Consider the following 19,151-nt stretch of genomic DNA (forward strand, 5'->3'; position numbering starts at 1 on the left):
GGAAGTTGAAGCTTATGGATGCCTACAATCGGTAAGGTACGTATTAGAGCCGGAGATATGATGTTTCCAAAAGGGGAAGGCGTAAAAGCCGGGGATTAACCCCGACTAACAAGCACCTTCCAAAGTTCCTCCTCCTCCTTTCCTATGCTTGTGATGACGATTGCTCTCCTTCCATTGCTCACTGACATTGGTCACGTTTCCGGGAAACTTGCATCTCCATTGCTCTTCCGGGTACTGCTCCATACTCTTTTCTGCTTCTTCCTCAAGAGAAACAAGCAGCTAAACTCCGGATCACTTGCATCCCAGATCGGTAATCCATCTCGGACCTCGTCTTACCTCACTTCGCCCAAGCTCACTCCTCTACACGCTACTCTACGGGAATCTGGGACATCAACTCGGCCCATAGCCATCACCCCACACCCCGAAAATCTTGGCCAAGGGGGTGTATTCCAAAGAAAAGGGGTGAAGAGAAGGAAGAGTGCCTTAGATCGAGGGTAGGGTAGCAGAGCCGACTCGGCCGGCGCAAAGAAGAGGGAACGAACCATGTCATCCGCGTCGGACATCACTCAGTTCACGTCCGTCTTCCGTGCTCAGTCTCTGTCCGACGGCCAGCGCAGGGTGACAAAGCGCAACCGTCAACCCGTCTCGTGCCTAGCCTGCCGCGCGCGGAAGCTACGATGCGATCGCGCACTCCCATGCGGTGCGTGTGTTAGGCGCGGGGACGAGGGGGCATGCAAGTTTGGGGCTGCTGCCCCTGCCTCAGCTTCTACTTCTGCTTCTGCACCTGCACCTGCATCTGCATCTACACCATCTACATCTGCTTCTGTCTCTGCCTCTGCGTCAGGCGGCGCTAATGCTGTCACCGGTACCGGTTCTATTACCGTTTCTGGAAGCGATGCTATTCCTGTCACCTCTGGTGGAGGCATTGGGAATACTCCGACCTCGACCACTCGTGCAAACGGGAATCTAGCCGCTGTCACTTCAGATGGAGCTACTCGTCATCGACGTGGGAGCGGAGCGGGACAGCAGCCGCGTCCGGAGGTTCACTTCCGCCTCCGAAAATTGGAGGATATGGTCCAGGACCTCGTCCGGAGGGGCATGAATTCATCCAAAGACCGTGACCGGAACGGCCCCCAGTCCACCCCGGCACCGGCCTCAGGACCCGGCCCCACCAAGTCCACCGGGACCGTCAACGCCGTGCCGACACCACCGACGGACTCGGAACCACTCCAGAGCGGAAGCAGCAGCACCGGCGATGACTCCCCAGCCCCGATTGCTATCGACGGAGACGACGCCTACTACGGCGCAACGCACTGGACCGCTCTCCTCCATCACATCCGCGAGATCAAAACGGCCCTTGAGCCGGATCCTACCGTTGCTCCTGAACCTCCCGAAGGTGGCGCCTGCTCCATCGGCCCAGACTTCCTCTTCGGCGCCGTCGTGCCCGTCTCCCTGCCGGAGGTTCTCTACAGCCTCCCGCCACGACAGGACCTCGAGAAGCTACTCGGCGTCTACTTCAACGCTAGGTTCACCGCCGTGCCCTTTATCCACGTCGGCCGCTTCCAACGCGAGTACGCCGCTTTCTGGGCCAACCCGGAGTCGATGAGCTGGCTCTGGATCAGTATCTTGTTTTCCATAATATCAAACGCCACCGTCATCGTCCGCGGTAAGGGTAACGCCGAAGCACTCGGCCTCAACCCTGCAAAGCTCAAAGAGGCCTCGGCGTATTCGGGTCGCGCGGTGCAGTGCCTCATCAAGGGCAACTACCTCGCCGCGAGACCCTACTCAGTCGAAGCGACGCTCCTCGTCGCCTACTCCCGCGTACTAGGCAGCAGGGACATGGACCCGGTCCTCTGGAACATGTTCGGCGTCGCCACGCGCCTGGCCCAGCGCCGCGGCTACCATCTCGAGCCCTCGCACCTCTCGGTACCCATCACCCCCTTTGACGCCGAGATGCGCCGCCGCGCCTGGTTTTACTGCGAGGCGTTTGACCTCCTGCTGTCCTTCCAGCTCGGCATGCCGGCCATCGTCCACGAAGGCGACAACGACGCCGTCGGGCCCGAGAACCACCCGGACGAAGACTTTGACGAGAACACGACGACGATGCCGCCGCCTCGCCCGCCGACGGAAGCCACGCCTTCGCTCTACTACTGCTATAAGTCGAAACTCTGCCGGATCCTTCGGCGCGTCATCCGCCACGCCCTATCCCCCGCGCAGCCCGCCTACGCCGAAACCCAAGTCCTCAACGACACCTTGCACGCCTGGCACGCCGCCCTGCCCGCTGTGCTGCGCGTGAGGCCGATCCGGGAGACGGGCTTCACGGAGCAGAATCATACGGTCATGCAGCGGCTGATGCTGGAGCTGATGTACAGTAAGGCGCTGTGCGTGCTGCACCGGCGGTACCTAAGCAGGGAAAAGGGGTGCTATAACGGGGACCCGCGCTTCGCTTCGTCGAGGGAGATCTGCAGGGCTGCGGCGCTGCGGGTGTTGGATTTGCATGCCGAGTTTGATCGGGAGGCGAGCCCCGGGGGTAGGTTGTTTGAGGATCGGTACATGTTGAGTAGTCTGACGTTGCATGATTTCATGATTGCTGCCATGGTTGTTTGTTTGGATCTGAATGAGAGTACGGATACGAGGTATGTTCTCTCGTCTTAGGAGCTGCTCCTTTCTTGGCCGGAAAGGGGGTTACGAGGAGAATAGCGGGCTTGAGGATGTCTGAGTTATTTTTGCTAACGACTGGGGAAAAGTGAGGAAGACTATGAACGAAAAATGGAGGCCCTAAAGACAGCAAGCGAGATCTGGTCGCGGAGGTCAGACTGCTCCAAGGACGCAAGGCACGCGGCGGCGGTCCTGCGGGCCATGGTCCAGCGCATATCGCGCCAGAGGAAGCAGCAGCACACCGACAACATCACGAGCACGACGGCAACGGCTGAGACGGCAGCGAACACAGGCAGTAGTAGTTTCGATGGCCCATATCGAGACCCGGCTCTGTTCAGCGAGTCGTTGGCTCTGCACTCTGGGTTTGGAGATGTTGATGGCTTGCGTTGTCAGACGCCAGGCCAGGGTCAGGGTTTCCTTGGAGAGGGGGCGTATCAGAATGATGAGTTTGATTTTATGGCGTTGGATAATGCTTTGAACGATCCTGCTAGTGTGGACTGGGTAAGTTTTGGCAGAAGATGCTTCCCTGAAGAATTATGATCTGGAGAGATTATGAACTGACGATTGACGCAGAGCATGTTGGATCAATACTTGATGCTGGACCGGGCTGGGGAACTGGCGATGGACGTGTCCCTCGAATAAAATCCTTTCTCTGCTGTCATTCATACTGTGATGCTAGCAGGAAGAGGAGGATCATAGTCTGCTGTCAACAGGCAAGGTGACCTTGAAATAGATCGCCAGGGAAATGAGACTGGCTTCATCCTCCAACTATAGCCGTATATTTAAGGCCGCAGCATGTCCTCGATACCGTAGAAGAGACTAGCAGCCACACTGTTCGTTGCCGACGATAGTGTGATGATGTTATTCTTCGTGTTGAGGCAAGGTCGCAAGTCCCGATGTGACAGCCAATTGTCCAGAATCCTGGGCTGAGCCGAGGTAGGCACAACTCTCACTCATCTCACCCAGCACCCCTTACACGCACCGAAGACATATCCCTCAGGGAATACACCTCCAGTGGCAAACATCTCTCCACGAGGTAAGGTAGCTATGTTGGAAGGAGTCCTTCGGGCCTTTTTGACGTCTGAATGGTTACCGACCTTGCATCCCGGGGTGGCCTTCCTGCTGGCGAAGCATGTGGAAGAAGCCGCCAAGTTTTGGCCATGGTCGTCACACTGTTGCCTGCAAGAAGGGATTGGAGCCTGGTATGGGCGTATCTGTAGTGAATGATATCTACCCAGACCACGAGAGAGACTCGAGTTTACGAGTACCTTACTGAGTGGACATCACCGCAGAGCAAATCCCGGATACCATCTCAAACGAACACCAAGGCCGATTCTCACACTGGATAGACATCCCCTGACCGTCTTTCCCAGGTCAAGAATATCACACAGATACAACTCCGTCTCGGCATCTACGCCGGCTCAGTCAATCAACCACATCATCCAAGGACCACGGCTCACGCCAGCTTTGCAAGAGGTCGACAACCACATCATCTCAACATCCGTCACGCTCCTTCTACACGGACACGCCTACCTATCAAAGTCTCGTATGATCCATCCCAGTGGCTTGCATTTTCATAATGATCGGTTCAAGTATCTGACCTACGCTAGATTAGATCTCGTCACGCGAAGTAGGCAGTTCGAAATCCACCTCTCGGAATCTAATACGCCAGTCATGTGTATGTATATGGTGAACTTGGTGACCTGAGCAACAACGGGGCTAACATAACCCAACACGCTTGAGACAGGCATTCGAATTTATACGTTCCTGTTCCCTGGCAATGGAAACAGCAGGCAAACAAGTCTTCCATTCTTGTTGAAGTTGTTTTTCGCAGCATGAAGCCTGGAGATTCAAAGTGCTCCGCCATCACGCTAGTTCATCTCGATAGGCCAAAACGAACATCTCGTATCGTACACGCATCAGAGTCAGTTCCGGCAACTGCATCATCATGTCGAGGAAGGGTGGCATGTCACATCAGGAAACGCAGAGGTCATTGAGTGGTGTAGTGTAAAGTTTCATGTCCATTGTATCCCTCTCTCTCTCTCTTCTGTCTATCGGCCTCCACACAACTCTCTCCCCAAAGTATCTCTCAACCGCCGTCTCGCATTCACCAATCTCTCTCCCCAACAGCGCAGTCGCCTCAAGCTGTGCCGGACACGGCGAGCCCTATTATCAACTTTAACGAAAACGTGCGGCAGAACCTAACCCAATGCTTAAAAACCCCTGCAACCGCCATGCGCCGTGCTGCGCTGTACATTATCAAGTTGTATGTTTTTTGTTTCTCTCCTTAGAAACAGAAAGTTCTTAGTTAAAGAAGGTCCCCATTCCCGAGGTGAGATTTCCATGCCAGTGATTTTATGATGCCCCGACGACCTCCAGAAGCGGAGACGCCGTCGACGCACAGATGAAGAGAAAACCAGAAAGAAAGGCTAGTGTGTTCGTCATTATCCCGGAATAGCCAGTGTGCGCGCTGGATGCTACTCCGTGGTCGTCATGCGGGAAAAAAGTGTAGCTCAGAGGATGAATAAGTTTTCGTCGGAAAAGATGAAGAGTGACGGACAAAGGGGATTGGTGGGTGGTGGATAAGTCGTCAACCAGGTGTGGCCGCCTGGTTTTCTCAAACATCGATCCGGCATCTGGCTGGGTTTGTCCAGTGGGCATTTATATAGTGGTGAGGTGTAGTCTTAGCCGTCCTTGTGGCAACACGAACATAAACAGAAGCCAAGATTCTAGCCTATGGAATTGTTAGTGACACGGTCCGACGATGGGTGAGACACAGAGAGATACATACCACAGCAAAGCACCTTCATGAACTTTTGGAAGCCTGTAGGCTGAGGCTCGGCAGGACGGCCATTAGGAGGGGCCGGCTGCTGGTTCATGGGTGTCTGTTGAGGAACGTTCTGGGGGAGGTTGCGGTTGCTGTTCTGAAACTGGGCCTGAGTTGAGCCGGTGGGGGTGGCCATGTCCCGAAGACCCCCGACTCCGGAGCCCCGTTGCGCGTTCAAGGCGCCGGGGGCGTTTGGTTGACCTCTCGACTTCGCCATCTGCTTGATCGGAGAAGGAGGCGGGGGTTGCGCGGCGTTTAAACGGCCGACTGTCAGGTTGTTGGGGTTGTTGGGGTTTGCAGCACCGCCCCGATGGCCGCTGTGAAGCTCCATCTGAGACGGGCCGGGTCGAGCATTTGGGTTGTGCAGGTATCCGGGGTTGTGGCCCTTCATGGCATCCCATCCCTTCCCGTTGTCCTTGGAGATCTTCATCCAGTCGTACTCGCCGTCCTCGACCTCGCCGGTGTTCTTCAGGGCCTGTGTGAAGAGCTCGCGGAGGTAGTCGTAGTCGGGGGTGTCCTCGAAACCGAGATTCCGTACGTAGGTCAAGTACTTGTTGAACTCATCGGGAAATCCTTCGCAGAGGTCCTTGATAGGGGTGGTCTGCTTCTTCTCACCAATCTTCTCGTACTTCTGCTTGTTTGTTGCAGCCTTCAGTCCTTGCCAGGGAAGACCGCCACGAAGGAAGTACATAAAGACGTGACCGAGAGCCTCGAGATCATCACGGCGGGATTGTTCGCGACCGAGATGGGTGTTGATACTCATGTATCGGGCGGTACCGGACAGCGACTTTCGCTCTCTGTAAGGGATGTGCTGCTTCGTCTTAGGATCGCGGTACTGCTTGGCCATGCCGAAATCGACAACGTGAATCACGTTGGCGGCTTTGGTGCCCGGTCTGCCGATCAGGAAGTTGTCGGGCTTGATGTCACGGTAGATGAGGTTCTTCTCGTGAATGGTTTGCACTCTCGACAGCTGTATCATTCGTTAGTCGATTGACATTATGATACGGCTGGCCGTAACTCACCATCTGCTTGGCAACCATGACGACGGTCTTGATGGTGAACCTTCGGCCGCAGTGGTCGAAGAGATCCTCAAGGGAGGGACCAAGAAGGTCGATCACGAGGATGTTGTGCAGACCCTCCTGTCCGAAGTAGTAGACGTTGGGAATGCCAGCTTCAAAACAGTTAGTAATGCCATCGAGCAAAAGATTGTGGTATGGACATACGGCATCCGACGAGAATCTTGTACGTCCGGTACTCATCTCGCAACTGGGGTGCGTCGCTTTTACGCGGCTCCTACGACGAGAGAGAATATTAGCACGATGTTGAAGCAATGTTGAGCGACCGCGACGCCCTTGAACGACGCGGTATCTGATTGAGTGAAGTCGGCGACGTACAAATTTGATGGCGACCTGTTGGTTATTCAGGAGGTTGGTGCCCTCGAAAATGACACCGAAAGATCCCTCTCCAATCTTCTTTCCCACACGGTAGTGCACGCCGACGACGTTGCTCGATGAGGAAGCCATTGCGTCGAAGGCCTACGTCCTCTTACGGACCGTAGTGTCGGGGCAAAGGCAGGGCCTGGATGCTCGGTTCAATCGTGTCGGTTGTCGGTCGAGGCGGTCTGATGGAGTCGATCGGGGGTTGGTGTATGAAGGTGGGAAAAAAATATGGACGATATGTCTAAAAGGACGATGAGGGTCGCAGGTCAGCTAGCTGCTCGTTATCCCGATGCCCATTTGAGCTGACTTGGTTTCGGGGAGGCGAAATCAGGCCGAGAGGACGGGAAGGGGGTGGTTGCGTGGTTGTGGTTGCTTGGAAGAGGATTTCAGGAAAGGAAAGGATGAATGGGGGAGGACTGGGAGAGAATGGATGGAAATTTGGGGCAAGTGGATGGATGGCAGCCGCAGACGAGTGATTTCAGTGGGTAATCCGCCCCCCGGACCACATGCACTGCACGGGGAGTGCGAAGCAGCTGGCGGGAAAAGGATGGGCTGGACCGGGCTGGGCTGCTGGGCTTGGGGCTTCCCAGGGCTGTTACTGGCAGGTAGCCGCTGGGTACGGAGTGAGGTGAGGTGGTAGGTAACTGGTTGAGGAGCAACTTTGGGGTGGTGCCGGAGCCTGGAGGTGCAGTGCAGATGGAGCGAAGAGGGAGACGGGAGGGAGTTGGGTACGGGTACGCAGTACGGAGTACAGTAAGGTGCTCTGCAGCAGAAAAGAAATAAAAACAAAATAAAAATATTGAGTTGAGGTGGTGCCGTTGGTGGTGCCTCCACAGGCATGTTGCTGCTGTTGTGCTGTGCAAGCCAGCGCCCAGCGAAATTGTTGGCTCGGTGCCGGGCCGGTCTCTCTCTGTCTCTCTCTCTCTCACCCACACACACTCACACAGAGCAACACTCACCACGCACCACACCACAGTATACACACACGCACGCGCGCGCGCAAGACCAGTACACGAATCGCCTAGCCTTGGCCTGAGGCCGAAGCTGAGGGCAAGAGAGAAGGGGGGCGGGAGAATGAGGGTACGGACACAGGCGGTGATGGTACAGGCAAGGGTGCATTGTGCAATGTGCAGGGGACAATCCGATCGGGTGTTGATTGTGCAGAGGCGTCCATCCGTTCGTTGGATGCCGCCTTGTGCTGTGCAGCAGCGGGTGGGCTCTCATCACAGCCTCCCTGTTTTCTTACTCACCTAGGATCTGGATGTTCCTGTTTCTGCCTTTGGGCTGAGATCAACCTATTCCTGTCCTGCTCTATTCGCAGGCTCTCCTCTCTGTCGGTGCTGCTGATTTGATTTCTTGTCGTGGGCAGACTGCCTAATCTAATGCTTTACCCCGTCCGTTGTTGTTGGAATGTCTTGTCTCGGGGGGCGACAGCAGGGAGGCGGTGCGAAGGCTGAGTCGTATCTCGCCGTTGTCGGATTGTGCCGGTGAATCGTCTCCGATCGAGGCTTGTCGAGGCGAAGAGGAGCGCGACTAGGAGGGAAGGAAAGGGGAAGGAAAGAAGAAGGAGAGGAAGATAGAGAAAAAGAGGGAGAGATAGATCGAGAAAGGTGAGATGCTACTCCGTATTCTGTGTAGCCGGTGTCGTCAACGGTCCAGGTGAAATTACAAGCGACGCCTCAACCTCTCAATAACTAAACCTGCCTTGCAACGCTCACCGTGGCCCACACTTCACATTCAATGAACGATGGGGGGTCAGATCAGTTCTGGGTTCAAGGTCCAGGTCCCAAGTCCAGTTTCCAGGATTGGTAAAGTGAGCAACGACGGTCGAAGGGGGGGAAGCGAGAAAAAAAGAGCCACGAACGACGAACGTGTGGGCGGCTGTCTGTCGAGGGGGTAGGGAATGGATCTAATGTCTAATTTCAACAGACGAGGGGCCCGGCGCCGAAAGACACGGTGAGTGGAAGAGGACTTTCGGAATCTTGGAACAACTCGGAGAAGAAGCTTGGGAGATTGGGAGATTGGTAGATTGGGAGCATAAACACAAACGAGCTTTCGCGACAACCTAACATATCGATCATCAAACGCAGGACAAGCTACAGAGCGCTCGACTTTGGATTGGTCCAGATTGCAAATGGCATGAGAGCTGTACGGCCGCTCCGAGCTGCCTCCCGGCCTCCCTCCGGTATGTCTAGTATTTGTTCCGTACAGAATGGTGAAGGGTTACGGATAGAAATAAGGTATCTCTGAATGTCCGTCAGATCGGTGGTACGTATCTGGATAAGTCCGAATACTGGTTGAGTAGGGTATCTGAGGAAGACGGTTACGAAAGGGAAAGCACTGAGCAACTGGCCCTGCCTTCCCTTTTTGCCAAGGTCCTACCTGACCGGCTTGAGCATCGTGAACGGACACGGACACCAACAAAATCGAGCACAGACCAGCCGATGGCAATGGCGTGTCACCTCACAAAGGGGAAGACGGTGACTAGTGCCTGATTACTGAGGTTCTAGACGCAAAAGAGGTGGAGGTATCCTGTACGTGGACGGATACATCCCAAGAGACTTGTCGTGGAGGGAAGGTACCTTTACCCTGCCTTACCGACAGCTCTGGCGGACCTAGCAACCTGACCATTCGAGGTGGATTTCCCTCTATCAAGGCCAAGGGCAGGAACGGCCTGGCAGGCTGGTACCTGTCGTCAACCCAATCTCCCACCAATTTCCCATGTACCGGAGTCAACTTCTGTTTTGGGGTCTACCGTCTACCGTCTACTAAACCGTAACCTGGTCTGCCCCTCTCAGTCGGCTCCAATTCGCAGTACATACCATCCAACACCTTCCCTCTCTCCCAACTGTTCGTTGCTCGTATCCTCTTTTTTACCACCTATATGACCTTGCTCGAGAACCCACGCCGTATTCGTCTCTTTTCGTCTCGTCTCGTCCCAATCTCGAAGGAAAACGAACTCCTCTTCATTGCACCTCAAGATAGGAGATCTGAACTAGTACGGAACTCCGGCGTCCGCCCTCTGCATCCATTCTCGTCTGAACTCCAGCCACCCGTGGCCCGTCGTCTGTCTGCCAGGCATCTGTACAGATATTCTGCCTGTCGGCCCCGCCATTCACTCTCAGTCTCTGTGCTGAGCTGTGCTGAGCTGTGCTGTGCGGTGCGGTGCCATGCGGTGCGGTGCCGTAGGTGTTCTACGAGCGAACGACCACGGGAGAGAGACACAGACGCTATACCGCGGGCAAGGGTCATGGCAGAGACCAGCGGATAGTCCACCCAACGATAGGTACGCCAGGGGAACCGGGGACACACGCTCGCGCCTATCTCGTCCAGGATGTTGCATGTTCCTTTGCCCGTAGGCATTGCGGCAATCCCAAGCCAAGCCAAGCCCAAACAGCAGTAGAAAGTCGCGCTAGAAACGACCCTAGAAAACACACGGCGTATGCCCTGTGCGGGGATCAAGGTCCGCTGACGGCCTAGCCTGCGTCCGCCGCATATCTCGCTTTGTCCCCGTGAAGGAGGAAGTTCATATCCTAGCCACAACAGGCCTTGCTCTTCACTTTCCATCGGCCGACGACCCCTTTCAAGGGAGCCTGGAAACCTCCAAACAAGGGGCAACGACCAAGTCTGAGATATGTCTGACTGGGAGACGACGGATATGGCTCATCGCCCGTTGATGTCCAATTCAGTCTTCACACAGTCGGCATTGTCTACGCAAGCGCATCAGGCGAAGACACTCGACACACCCTGAATCGTGTTGAATTCCACATTCCACATTTCAAAACGTGAACGTCGGTTGCTTGTCGGCAATTGAGAGCGTCCTTCGAGAAAAGTTGATGAGACATATCGATACTTGGTACTATTCCCACGACGGCATCTATTCAACACAAGGCTGTACCTTACTCATGGCAGCCGCTTTATTCTTGGCGGTTGGCATACATGGTGGTACGCTCGACGACATGTTCGCGCGTCCCACATGGCATGAATGTGTATTTCCCTGCAAACCATTCACAATGACCATTTCAATCCTGCGAAAATTCTCTTCCTCGGCAATGGCATAACAGCATAAACTGTGGCCCAAGCACCATGCCGCTAGCCCGTTCAGAACATCCAATGGCACGCCGTTAGTCGCCTGTTCAACGGAGAAGAAGAAAAAAGGCTTGAGAAGGTTGAAAAATGGAGGATCACCAACACGAACCCACGCGTATGTACCCGTTGCAGGTGCTGGAGGCGCCGCCGTCCAATTGCCATTCTTCCTGCAGCAGAACCTTGCCCGTACCGGCTTGGACCTGCAGCGGCGCTACAGTCCGGCTCGTTTTATCCCCCACCGCCGCGATGCCGCCCGAGATGCGGTGAAAGACCGCCCCGCTCCGTTCCATGTGGGAAGTCAACCAACAAATGCCTCCTCACGCGGCAACCGGCTGGGATACCGCTTCTGCTTGCCATTCGATACGGACTGCCTCCTCTCAACGCTGCCTGTCGTGCTATCGTGCCCATCATCCGATGTCTACACTACTCCCGTCACCATTCAACATGTGTGGTGGCTCACCAGCCAGCCGACCATCCGCGCTCTCTCCGCCTTACGGTTTCACCTTTCTCCCGTACATCCCCGTCAGCTGGCCCTCCGACCCGTCAGACATATTCTCCAACGTTCGAATGAAACGCTGACCCATCCAGCACTCCTCTAGAGTCTCAACTACGAACAGGCCTCCCCGCGTTCATCTTGGGCCCGTCATCCAATGAATAACTACCATCAGGCCGTCTAAACCGCACCATAGCTCTCGTCTAGCCTGTGACAGTCACAGGGTAGACGCATTCACTAAAACCAAAAACCCCGTTGGAACACACGTTGGACCTGACGGCGTTCCAGCTTCTGTGGTCATTGTCCTTTTCGTTTCTAATCGGGCGAGTCGAAGCTAACAGAATCTCCTGAACCAAGATTTCACGGCTAGTCATCCAGCAGGTATACGGCGAATCAGATTCTCGACACGCCTTAGAGTTCGTAAGTCATGTCTCAAGACAAAGGCCCGCCTCTGTAAGCAAGCAGTACCAGGATAGGTAGTGTGGCTCGCTTTCCTCGGCACGCTGTGGCTTGCGCACTCTCCATGTGAATGACGTTGGAGGACTCCAGCCGTTGCTTGCTGGGCGCTCGACGCTCGTTATCAGTAGATATTATTTGGGACGACGACGACCGGGAGTGCATGAATCGTGGCTCGGCCAGAGTTGTCGGACGGTACCTTACCCCTCCAGCGGGCAGGCATCGCTTCCTCCAAGATGCGTGGCCAAGGGTGTGAAGGTTGACTCTATCTCTTTTCGTTTCTCAAACAAGATCTTGGCACAAGTCTAATCGCGAGTGCGAGCCGCGGGAGCCAATGCCGCCCAGGGCACGTTTGTTGTCTCGACTTTTTGACCACACTGAATACCTTATACTCCAGACCTGCGAGCAGACCTGCTCCTTACTTGCGGCGAGAAAGAAAAGCTGTTTAGGTGGGATTGCAATAGGTGAGGTGGTTGATCGGCATACCTATGGATTGATCGCCGTGGATGCCCTGGATAGCTTGCTGTAAATTTGGAAAAGCAAGATCCCTGTGCAGAGTGGGAGTACCTTACGTCGCCTCTTTCTTTGGAGACCTTTTTCCACACGAGGCCGTGGATCGGCGTGGCTCAAATTCTGGCAAAACTTTCCCCCCCGCCTTGGCCAGTGCTTCCTCTCCCAGTGGTCTCCCGGTTACACGGGAAGGAGAATAAAAGAAAGAGACCCCGGGAGAGTATCACCTAGAGCAGACGGGAAGAGGCGGGCGCGTCGCGCGTGTCGTCGTCGTACGCCGCGTTGTTCTGCTTTGCTCTGCTTTGTCTCCGATGTTGCACTCTTTGTCCATGTAAGCTGGGGCGCCGCCGGGCGTCGCGCGCCGAGCGGGTGGCGAATGTGTAGTTTATATACCACGCGATATGTCGTGGGAGTTATATGTATACGTGCGTTTTGACGACGACGTCGGCGACTATGTGAAACGTCTGCTTTCAAAGAGTCGGAGAAAAGATGAAAAAAAAAAAACGAAAAAAAAGGAAACGAAGAGGGAGAAAAACAGGGAAGAAGAATAATAGTAGCATGGGACAACGAGAATACATCATCGTGGAAACGCAATCAAGTGTCTCATGCACCAGTATAGAGTAAAGTACTGGATAGATTGAACGATATCTCTCTGAGATTGTAAATTCACCGAGCTTTGAAACATGTTGTATAGTGTTTAGTCTTGTCACAAATGCTCGAGGAAAAGCTCTACCCAACACTAGTGCCAAGTCCGATCACGCACCCTCTCGTTTTGCAGCTATCACCAGAGCACGACATCTCGGAACAGATTGCTGTCATGACAAAGCCAGAACTTCTCAAAAACCTCACACCTGTGTCAAAGTTTCATGGCAAAGGCCGATTCACTAGCAATGCAAAGGTCATGATGGAGGAACAACATATCAAAATAAGAGTGGCAGGCCCTCCCTAATCGTGTATTTTATCTGTAATCTGAATCGTCGTGTTGCTTGCTGGCAGCTTCTGTCTGCATCAACCTCTTTCTTTTTTTATGTCCCGCCTCTCTCATGCCTTTCCCAATTCGTTATTGATGTGTAGAAGAATAAAGAGGAGCCTTGGTGCCGTGGCACATCTGTTAAGGCTCATGAAAAGGAAAGTCAAAAAACACCAATGCCTCAGCCTCGTCGAGAGCTGTTAAAGTTACACCCAGAACCAGACTTCCCAAAAGTCCCCAGTACTAAAGAAATGATCCTCGTGTATGAGGGATGCTGCATGACCCCGTGACTTCCCTGGAGTCTAGACTCAGAACAAGGACCCCCACCCGGCGCCGAACTTGGAGTTCTTTGACGAGAGGCTCGACCCAGACGAGTAGAGAACACCATCTTGTTGCCGAAATGCCCCCACATCCTAATGCAGACCGTTCGCCTTACCATTCGTCTGCAGGTCCGGAATGTCCTCCGTGGCAGCCCGAGTAGCCTCATCCACACTATCCGCAACTAACGTCTCGGCAGACTCGGCCGTTGTGCGAGTCCATTCCTCCAGACGTGCCTTGTCGATGTATTTGCGCAGTACCGAGTCTTCCCACTTCATTGCATCCAGGAGCTTATCCCGGTAAGACTTTTCCCAGCTAGCCCAGCGGGCGTCGAGGTCGTCCACGAATGCTCCCAACGCGTCGGAAGGCCTCGTCGGTTGGAAAGGCTCGTCAATTCTCTCTGTTTGGTAGTTAGCAACTGGCTTCGTGAGAGCGACTTGGTGGTACCCACGTTTTTGGTAGCAAGAAATGAAAGCACTGAAGAGCGTAGTCCTGGTTAACTTCTCTCCAACGAACGAATCGTCCTTCAACTGCGTATCGTTGAGCTTTGTCCAATCATCGCGGATGAAGCAGCGTCTCCAGATCAAACGCTTGGCCATCTTCGACTCCTCGCCCTTGAGTCCCAGTGAAGCAGCCTCAAGAGCCAGATAGAAGGGATCATCAATGTCGGCGGCCGTCTCATCCGGCAGATGAACGAGAGTGAGTAGGTCAATGAGAGACATGGCATCAAGAGCCTCGTGCTTAAGGAGCCTTCTCATGCTGCTCTCGAAGACTTGGATCAATGCCTTTTGTTTCTTTGGGATGTGAAGACAGTGATTTTCCATGGCAAGTTGCAGTTCAGCGCTTTCATCTACAGCCATCTGAACAGAAGGGAAGATCTGGGCGTAGAGCTGATCCTGAATTTTGATGAGATGAAGTTGATCGTCGATGATCTCAATCTTCTCGTCGGATGTTCCCTCAACCTCGACGTTGGCTTGCTTGAAGCCGAAGAGATCAGATGGGGCAGGCTTCTCAGATTCAGCTAGCAAAGCTAGCTTTCCGAGACTAAGTTCAATCTTCTTGTTCCAGACCTGCTGCTCACGGGTAATGCCGAGGTCGAAAAGAGTCTCCGCCGCATGCCCAATGTCACGCTCACGCTGGATGTCGTTGATCCACGAAATCTTGGCGAGTTCAGGTTTGGTGCGTAGGAAATTTGTTCTGTATCCATGGTTGTCGTGACTGAAGTCCAATACGGCCTGGACACCAGCATTGTCGAGCAGAATGTCGTACGTGGGGAACGCAAAGGCCTCGCCATACTTGTCAAAGTACACACCAATTTGCTTCTCTTTCAGCTCCGCTTGCTTAGTGAGTTCGCGAGCATCGACTTGTGATCTTGACACTGTCGCTTCACTTCTGAGACTGTTGATCTGCTCGATCATAGCCAAAGCAAGGGCTCTCCAGCACCGGTGCTTCTCGGCAATGTTGATACTCTCATCCCACTTGCCGAGACGGAGGAGGGAGAGAACCTTGTCGTTTCGGTCCGAATCGTAGAGCTTGGAGAGATGCTCTGACCACTTCTGCGCCTTTGCGTCTTGTTGTACAGCATTCCATCGAGATGCCTCGAGCAATGACACGAGGTACAGATCGCTCAGATTGGCAATTTCTGAGTTGATCTTCTCCAGGAGCGCAGGATCCGGCTGCTTCGTCTTGTCCTTGGTCTTCTCCTTGGGAGGGTAGTATTGATCAAGCCACGTATGACTGAGCTCAAGAAGCCGCTTCAAGTTGTTGCAAATGTAGTGACATCCGGTCCAGGGTTCAGCGAGACCATCGTAATTGTCGCGCAAGATGCCGAATTGCAGCTCTTCGTCTTCGAGTCCGTAGAATGAGAGCTTCTTTTGCCGGTACTCAAGCGCCGTCATGAGAGCGACCAGATTCACTTGCTGGGCCTCGTACATGAGCCGAGTGATTTTGGCATCGTCCATGATGTGGTCTTTGTACATGTACTTGATCACTTCATAGGCCCACGCGATAAAGATCTCGAGCTTGCCAACGTCATGCACGAACCAGTGCCTGACGCGATCGACTTCCCCTGCGCTGCGGTTCGGGTTCGTCTTTTCGTCTTGGTGAATGAACTCGACAATCTCGGCAATCAGGTCCTTCTTGTCGTTCGCAGGTCGCTCGTTCGTAAAAGCCTCGTGACGCTTCCACAGAACTGTTGCCACCATCATCTTCTCGGCATGCGAGAGTAGAAGCCAGCGGGTACGACGGTCCAGCTTGACCTTTGTTGTCTTGAGGTGAGACATCAACCGATCGAGGGCCTGACAGCGAGTGCTAAGATTGTCTTCCAAAGATGCGGGCAGACTTGAAATGTGCGATGTCGCTGAACTCATGATCTCGTGGCTGAGTTGCAACGCAGCTTCAGACACCTCCTCATCCGAAAATTGCACCCCTTTCCTTCCGTCGAAAATCAAGGGGGTATCTTGCTTGTTCCCAAAAAAGACAGCTTGCTCTAGCTTGCTCTTTGGCGTGACTTTGGGAGGTTGGTCACTGCCAAATTTGTCTATATCTGTTGTTGTGAGTCGCACGATACCAGTACCGCGGACCATGAGAACGACTGCTGGGTTCTTCGTCTTCTGGCGGCTTCTTGACTCCTCATGACCAGTATTAGCGGTCTGAGGCTCTTCAAAGCCAGATCCCAAGATCTCTGGCTGATTGTTGTCCGAAAGAGTGATGACATCTTCGTAGGTGGGAGGGATAATGTGGTTATCTTCTTGGAGCTGAGCGTCTGGTGATTCCGGAGGGTTGCCGATGGATGCCACAACTACAGCCTTGTCGAAAACGACGAAAGCTACAAGGGCCGGTCGGGGGAGATGCAAGCGAGGCCTGGTGGACTGCACTGGGTTCGCAGGATTGAAGCGCGTCTTGTATGAGGAAATCGGACGAACCATGCCAACTTGCGCGGAGGCCGGGGAAAGGATGACCTCAACCAAAGAGTAGTGCGACTCCTTCTTTTTGGTGAAGCTGACGAGAAGTAAGAGATGCTGCAGGTTCTTGTCTTCCGAAGCCATGGCGTTGCTGAGTCTGCTCATGTCCCGATACTTGGCATCCAAGCCCTTGGGAACGAAAGCAAAGTCGACAACCTCGAACGTCTCCGGCTGGAAGTCAGCAGCTGAGGGATCAACGTCGCGAATCGCTTGAATAATCTCCTCCTGCATGTCCGCTTCCACAATCGTGTCGTGGTGTCCACCGCGATGTACATTCCAGGCGTGAAGTCTGCCCTTCAACGTAGCTGCGACAACGTTACGTTCGCCAACTCGAGAAGTGCGCTCTGCCCGAACGGCAGCAATATCCCCGCGCCCTGCAGTTTGCGTCAAGGCGTGGCGAATGCTACCGAAAATTCCACCCGCCGTGGAACCCAGGTTTGTCCGCAGGAATTGGACTGAGATCGTTGGTCTGCCGTGGCTGTCTCGAACGCTCATGTAGGCTAGTCGGCCACTGCTAAAGGCCAGAACGAATCCGGCGGACTCGGCGTTCGTGATTTGTATGACCTTTTCGCCAGAAAACATGCCTGATATCGATCCTTCCACGCCATTTCGCTGTTTCTTCATGAAGTCTAAAGTCGCGGCGCTCGTGATGGATTCCCAGTACGCGATCTTACCGCTGATGGGCATAACAACAACCAGGCCGGGCTCTGTTGATGAGGCCGATGGGGAGACGAGACAACCCAATGGCAGAGGTTCCGATGTGTGTTTTGAAGGATACGGGAGGGTGAATGTGAATGTCTCGGGAGATTGGGATGGATCCGTATACGGCCAAACGATCGCATGAGTATGGCTGAGGCTGAGGGCGTAGCGGTTCGAGAAGATATCGGCCTGTTGCTGGGCTTCACTTGACTGTTAGATGCGAAGGACGGCAATTCCGCGAACGTTACGTACCTGAAGCATCTGCGCGTAGACGGTCTGGCAATGCAGGCAATTTGCTCACAGTGTAAGCGTTGTTCGTCGTCTGTTGGGGATCTTGTTAGCTAACCAGGGGGGCGTTCGTTGCGACCGTGTATTTGCGTACCAAAACAATACTTCCATCGCCCTTGGTCGGTCTGTCGCCTCCCTTTGGCTTCTTTGCGCGCACGCTGAGTTCTTTTCTCGGGGTGGGCGTGATGGGGTTCTGGTTTTCGATACCGTCCTGGCGTGTGTCGAGTATCGCAACTTTATCGGACTTGACCTCGTACATCTCGGGGCCCGTGGGCGCGGACACATCAGGATTCACGAAGGTCTGCTCGGTAAGAGGCAGACGCTGGCGCTTAGCTTTGGGTTGTTGGGCGAGGCTTTCGTTACTGGCCGGTCGCTGCCTTCTTCTGCTTCGCGTCGCGGTGGCGGGACCGCCCTCGTTCATGGAGGGAGAAAACATTGTGATGCTGTCGAGTGACCGGGCGCGAGGTGGTTGATGGGGGTCGTGGTCGCGGTCGCCGTGATGGTTCTGGTGATCGTGGATGGGCCGGTGTCAATCAGAAAAACATTTCGAGGATGGATGGATTCTGTGGCCTAAGGTATTCTGAATTTGTTAGGGAAAGCGGAGGTCGGAAACGGTGGACGCAAGTGGCAGAGCGGATTTAGGAAATATGTGAGAGTGACGAAGCATCAATCGATTGGGTCTCGCAAAAAAAAACACAAGGTTGCTGCATCTGCCAAGCACGGACCAGCAGCGCCAGCAGCTCCTGTCTGACCACTAGCAGTGTGGTGTCAGGCTCCATGACCCCGGTGAGCAGCAGGTCAGGGCAGGTGTGCAGGTGTGCCGGCGTGCCAGCTGAGGCGGCGGAAGGGGCAACGACAGCACGGGTGTACCTACCGACGTAGTGAGGTCAGGTCCCTCCACAAGTAAGGTAAGGTACTTGTCGACCGTAGGTAAGGAAAGTGGAGATACCTGCCTCGTGTCACGCTCAGTACGTACCTGCTTTTTCTCAGGTCCTGTTGGGCAGGCACAGGCAAGCAAGGCAGGTTCGTTGCTTCCAGCACCTCAAAATGGGAAAGGCTTCCCATTGGCCGACTCCGCGATCGATTTGGAGTCCGCTGAATCGACGCATTGGACGGAACAAAATACCTTAGGACCCTGAAAGTGGAGACTGGGAAACCAACTGAAGTCAACAACGTCACTCGGCCCTCGGGAAGGGTCGGCGGGCACATCGATAGAACGATTCTGTTGTGTAAAGGCAGACAGAAATACCCACTAACAACTGCCTTTCCTTTGACTGAGTCGTTGATATTTGTGACTTGCACTTGTTTGCTTCCAGATCCTCGGTACACACCTTAGTCTGTAAGGCGACGTACTTCCAACTACCTTAACGTCCACATAGAGTTGTTGGACGAACTAACTCGACCCCACCATTCGCTTCTATTCACTCATGTTCTGCAACTC

General features: G+C 54.2%; 4 protein-coding genes across 4 annotated transcripts; 2 read left to right on the forward strand and 2 right to left on the reverse strand.

The window, feature by feature from the left end:
• Positions 1-1,071: 1,071 nt before the first annotated feature.
• CLUP02_10245 (uncharacterized protein) lies at positions 1,072-3,300 on the forward strand (the record flags this gene model as incomplete). Its single annotated transcript, XM_049289221.1, has 3 exons — positions 1,072-2,636; positions 2,748-3,159; positions 3,232-3,300. The coding sequence occupies 3 exons, from the start codon at positions 1,072-1,074 to the stop codon at positions 3,298-3,300; spliced, it is 2,046 nt and encodes a 681-aa protein (XP_049146366.1).
• Positions 3,301-5,387: 2,087 nt separating this feature from the next.
• On the reverse strand, positions 5,388-7,008 carry CLUP02_10246 (uncharacterized protein; the record flags this gene model as incomplete). Its single annotated transcript, XM_049289222.1, has 5 exons — positions 5,388-5,392; positions 5,450-6,455; positions 6,508-6,656; positions 6,709-6,778; positions 6,880-7,008. The coding sequence occupies 5 exons, from the start codon at positions 7,006-7,008 to the stop codon at positions 5,388-5,390; spliced, it is 1,359 nt and encodes a 452-aa protein (XP_049146367.1).
• Positions 7,009-9,063: 2,055 nt separating this feature from the next.
• CLUP02_10247 (uncharacterized protein) lies at positions 9,064-11,612 on the forward strand (the record flags this gene model as incomplete). Its single annotated transcript, XM_049289223.1, has 11 exons — positions 9,064-9,129; positions 9,186-9,379; positions 9,435-9,491; positions 9,544-9,665; positions 9,723-10,054; positions 10,114-10,210; positions 10,284-10,323; positions 10,388-10,560; positions 10,625-10,709; positions 10,766-10,913; positions 10,989-11,612. The coding sequence occupies 11 exons, from the start codon at positions 9,064-9,066 to the stop codon at positions 11,610-11,612; spliced, it is 1,938 nt and encodes a 645-aa protein (XP_049146368.1).
• A 2,243-nt stretch (positions 11,613-13,855) lies between these two features.
• On the reverse strand, positions 13,856-18,775 carry CLUP02_10248 (uncharacterized protein; the record flags this gene model as incomplete). Its single annotated transcript, XM_049289224.1, has 6 exons — positions 13,856-14,160; positions 14,212-17,622; positions 17,675-17,744; positions 17,805-18,215; positions 18,436-18,580; positions 18,687-18,775. 6 exons carry the CDS (start codon positions 18,773-18,775, stop codon positions 13,856-13,858), a joined length of 4,431 nt encoding a protein of 1,476 aa, XP_049146369.1.
• Positions 18,776-19,151: the final 376 nt, after the last annotated feature.

The sequence above is a fragment of the Colletotrichum lupini genome, chromosome 5, assembly GCF_023278565.1.
Source record: "Colletotrichum lupini chromosome 5, complete sequence".
Taxonomy (NCBI): Eukaryota; Fungi; Ascomycota; class Sordariomycetes; order Glomerellales; family Glomerellaceae; genus Colletotrichum; species Colletotrichum lupini.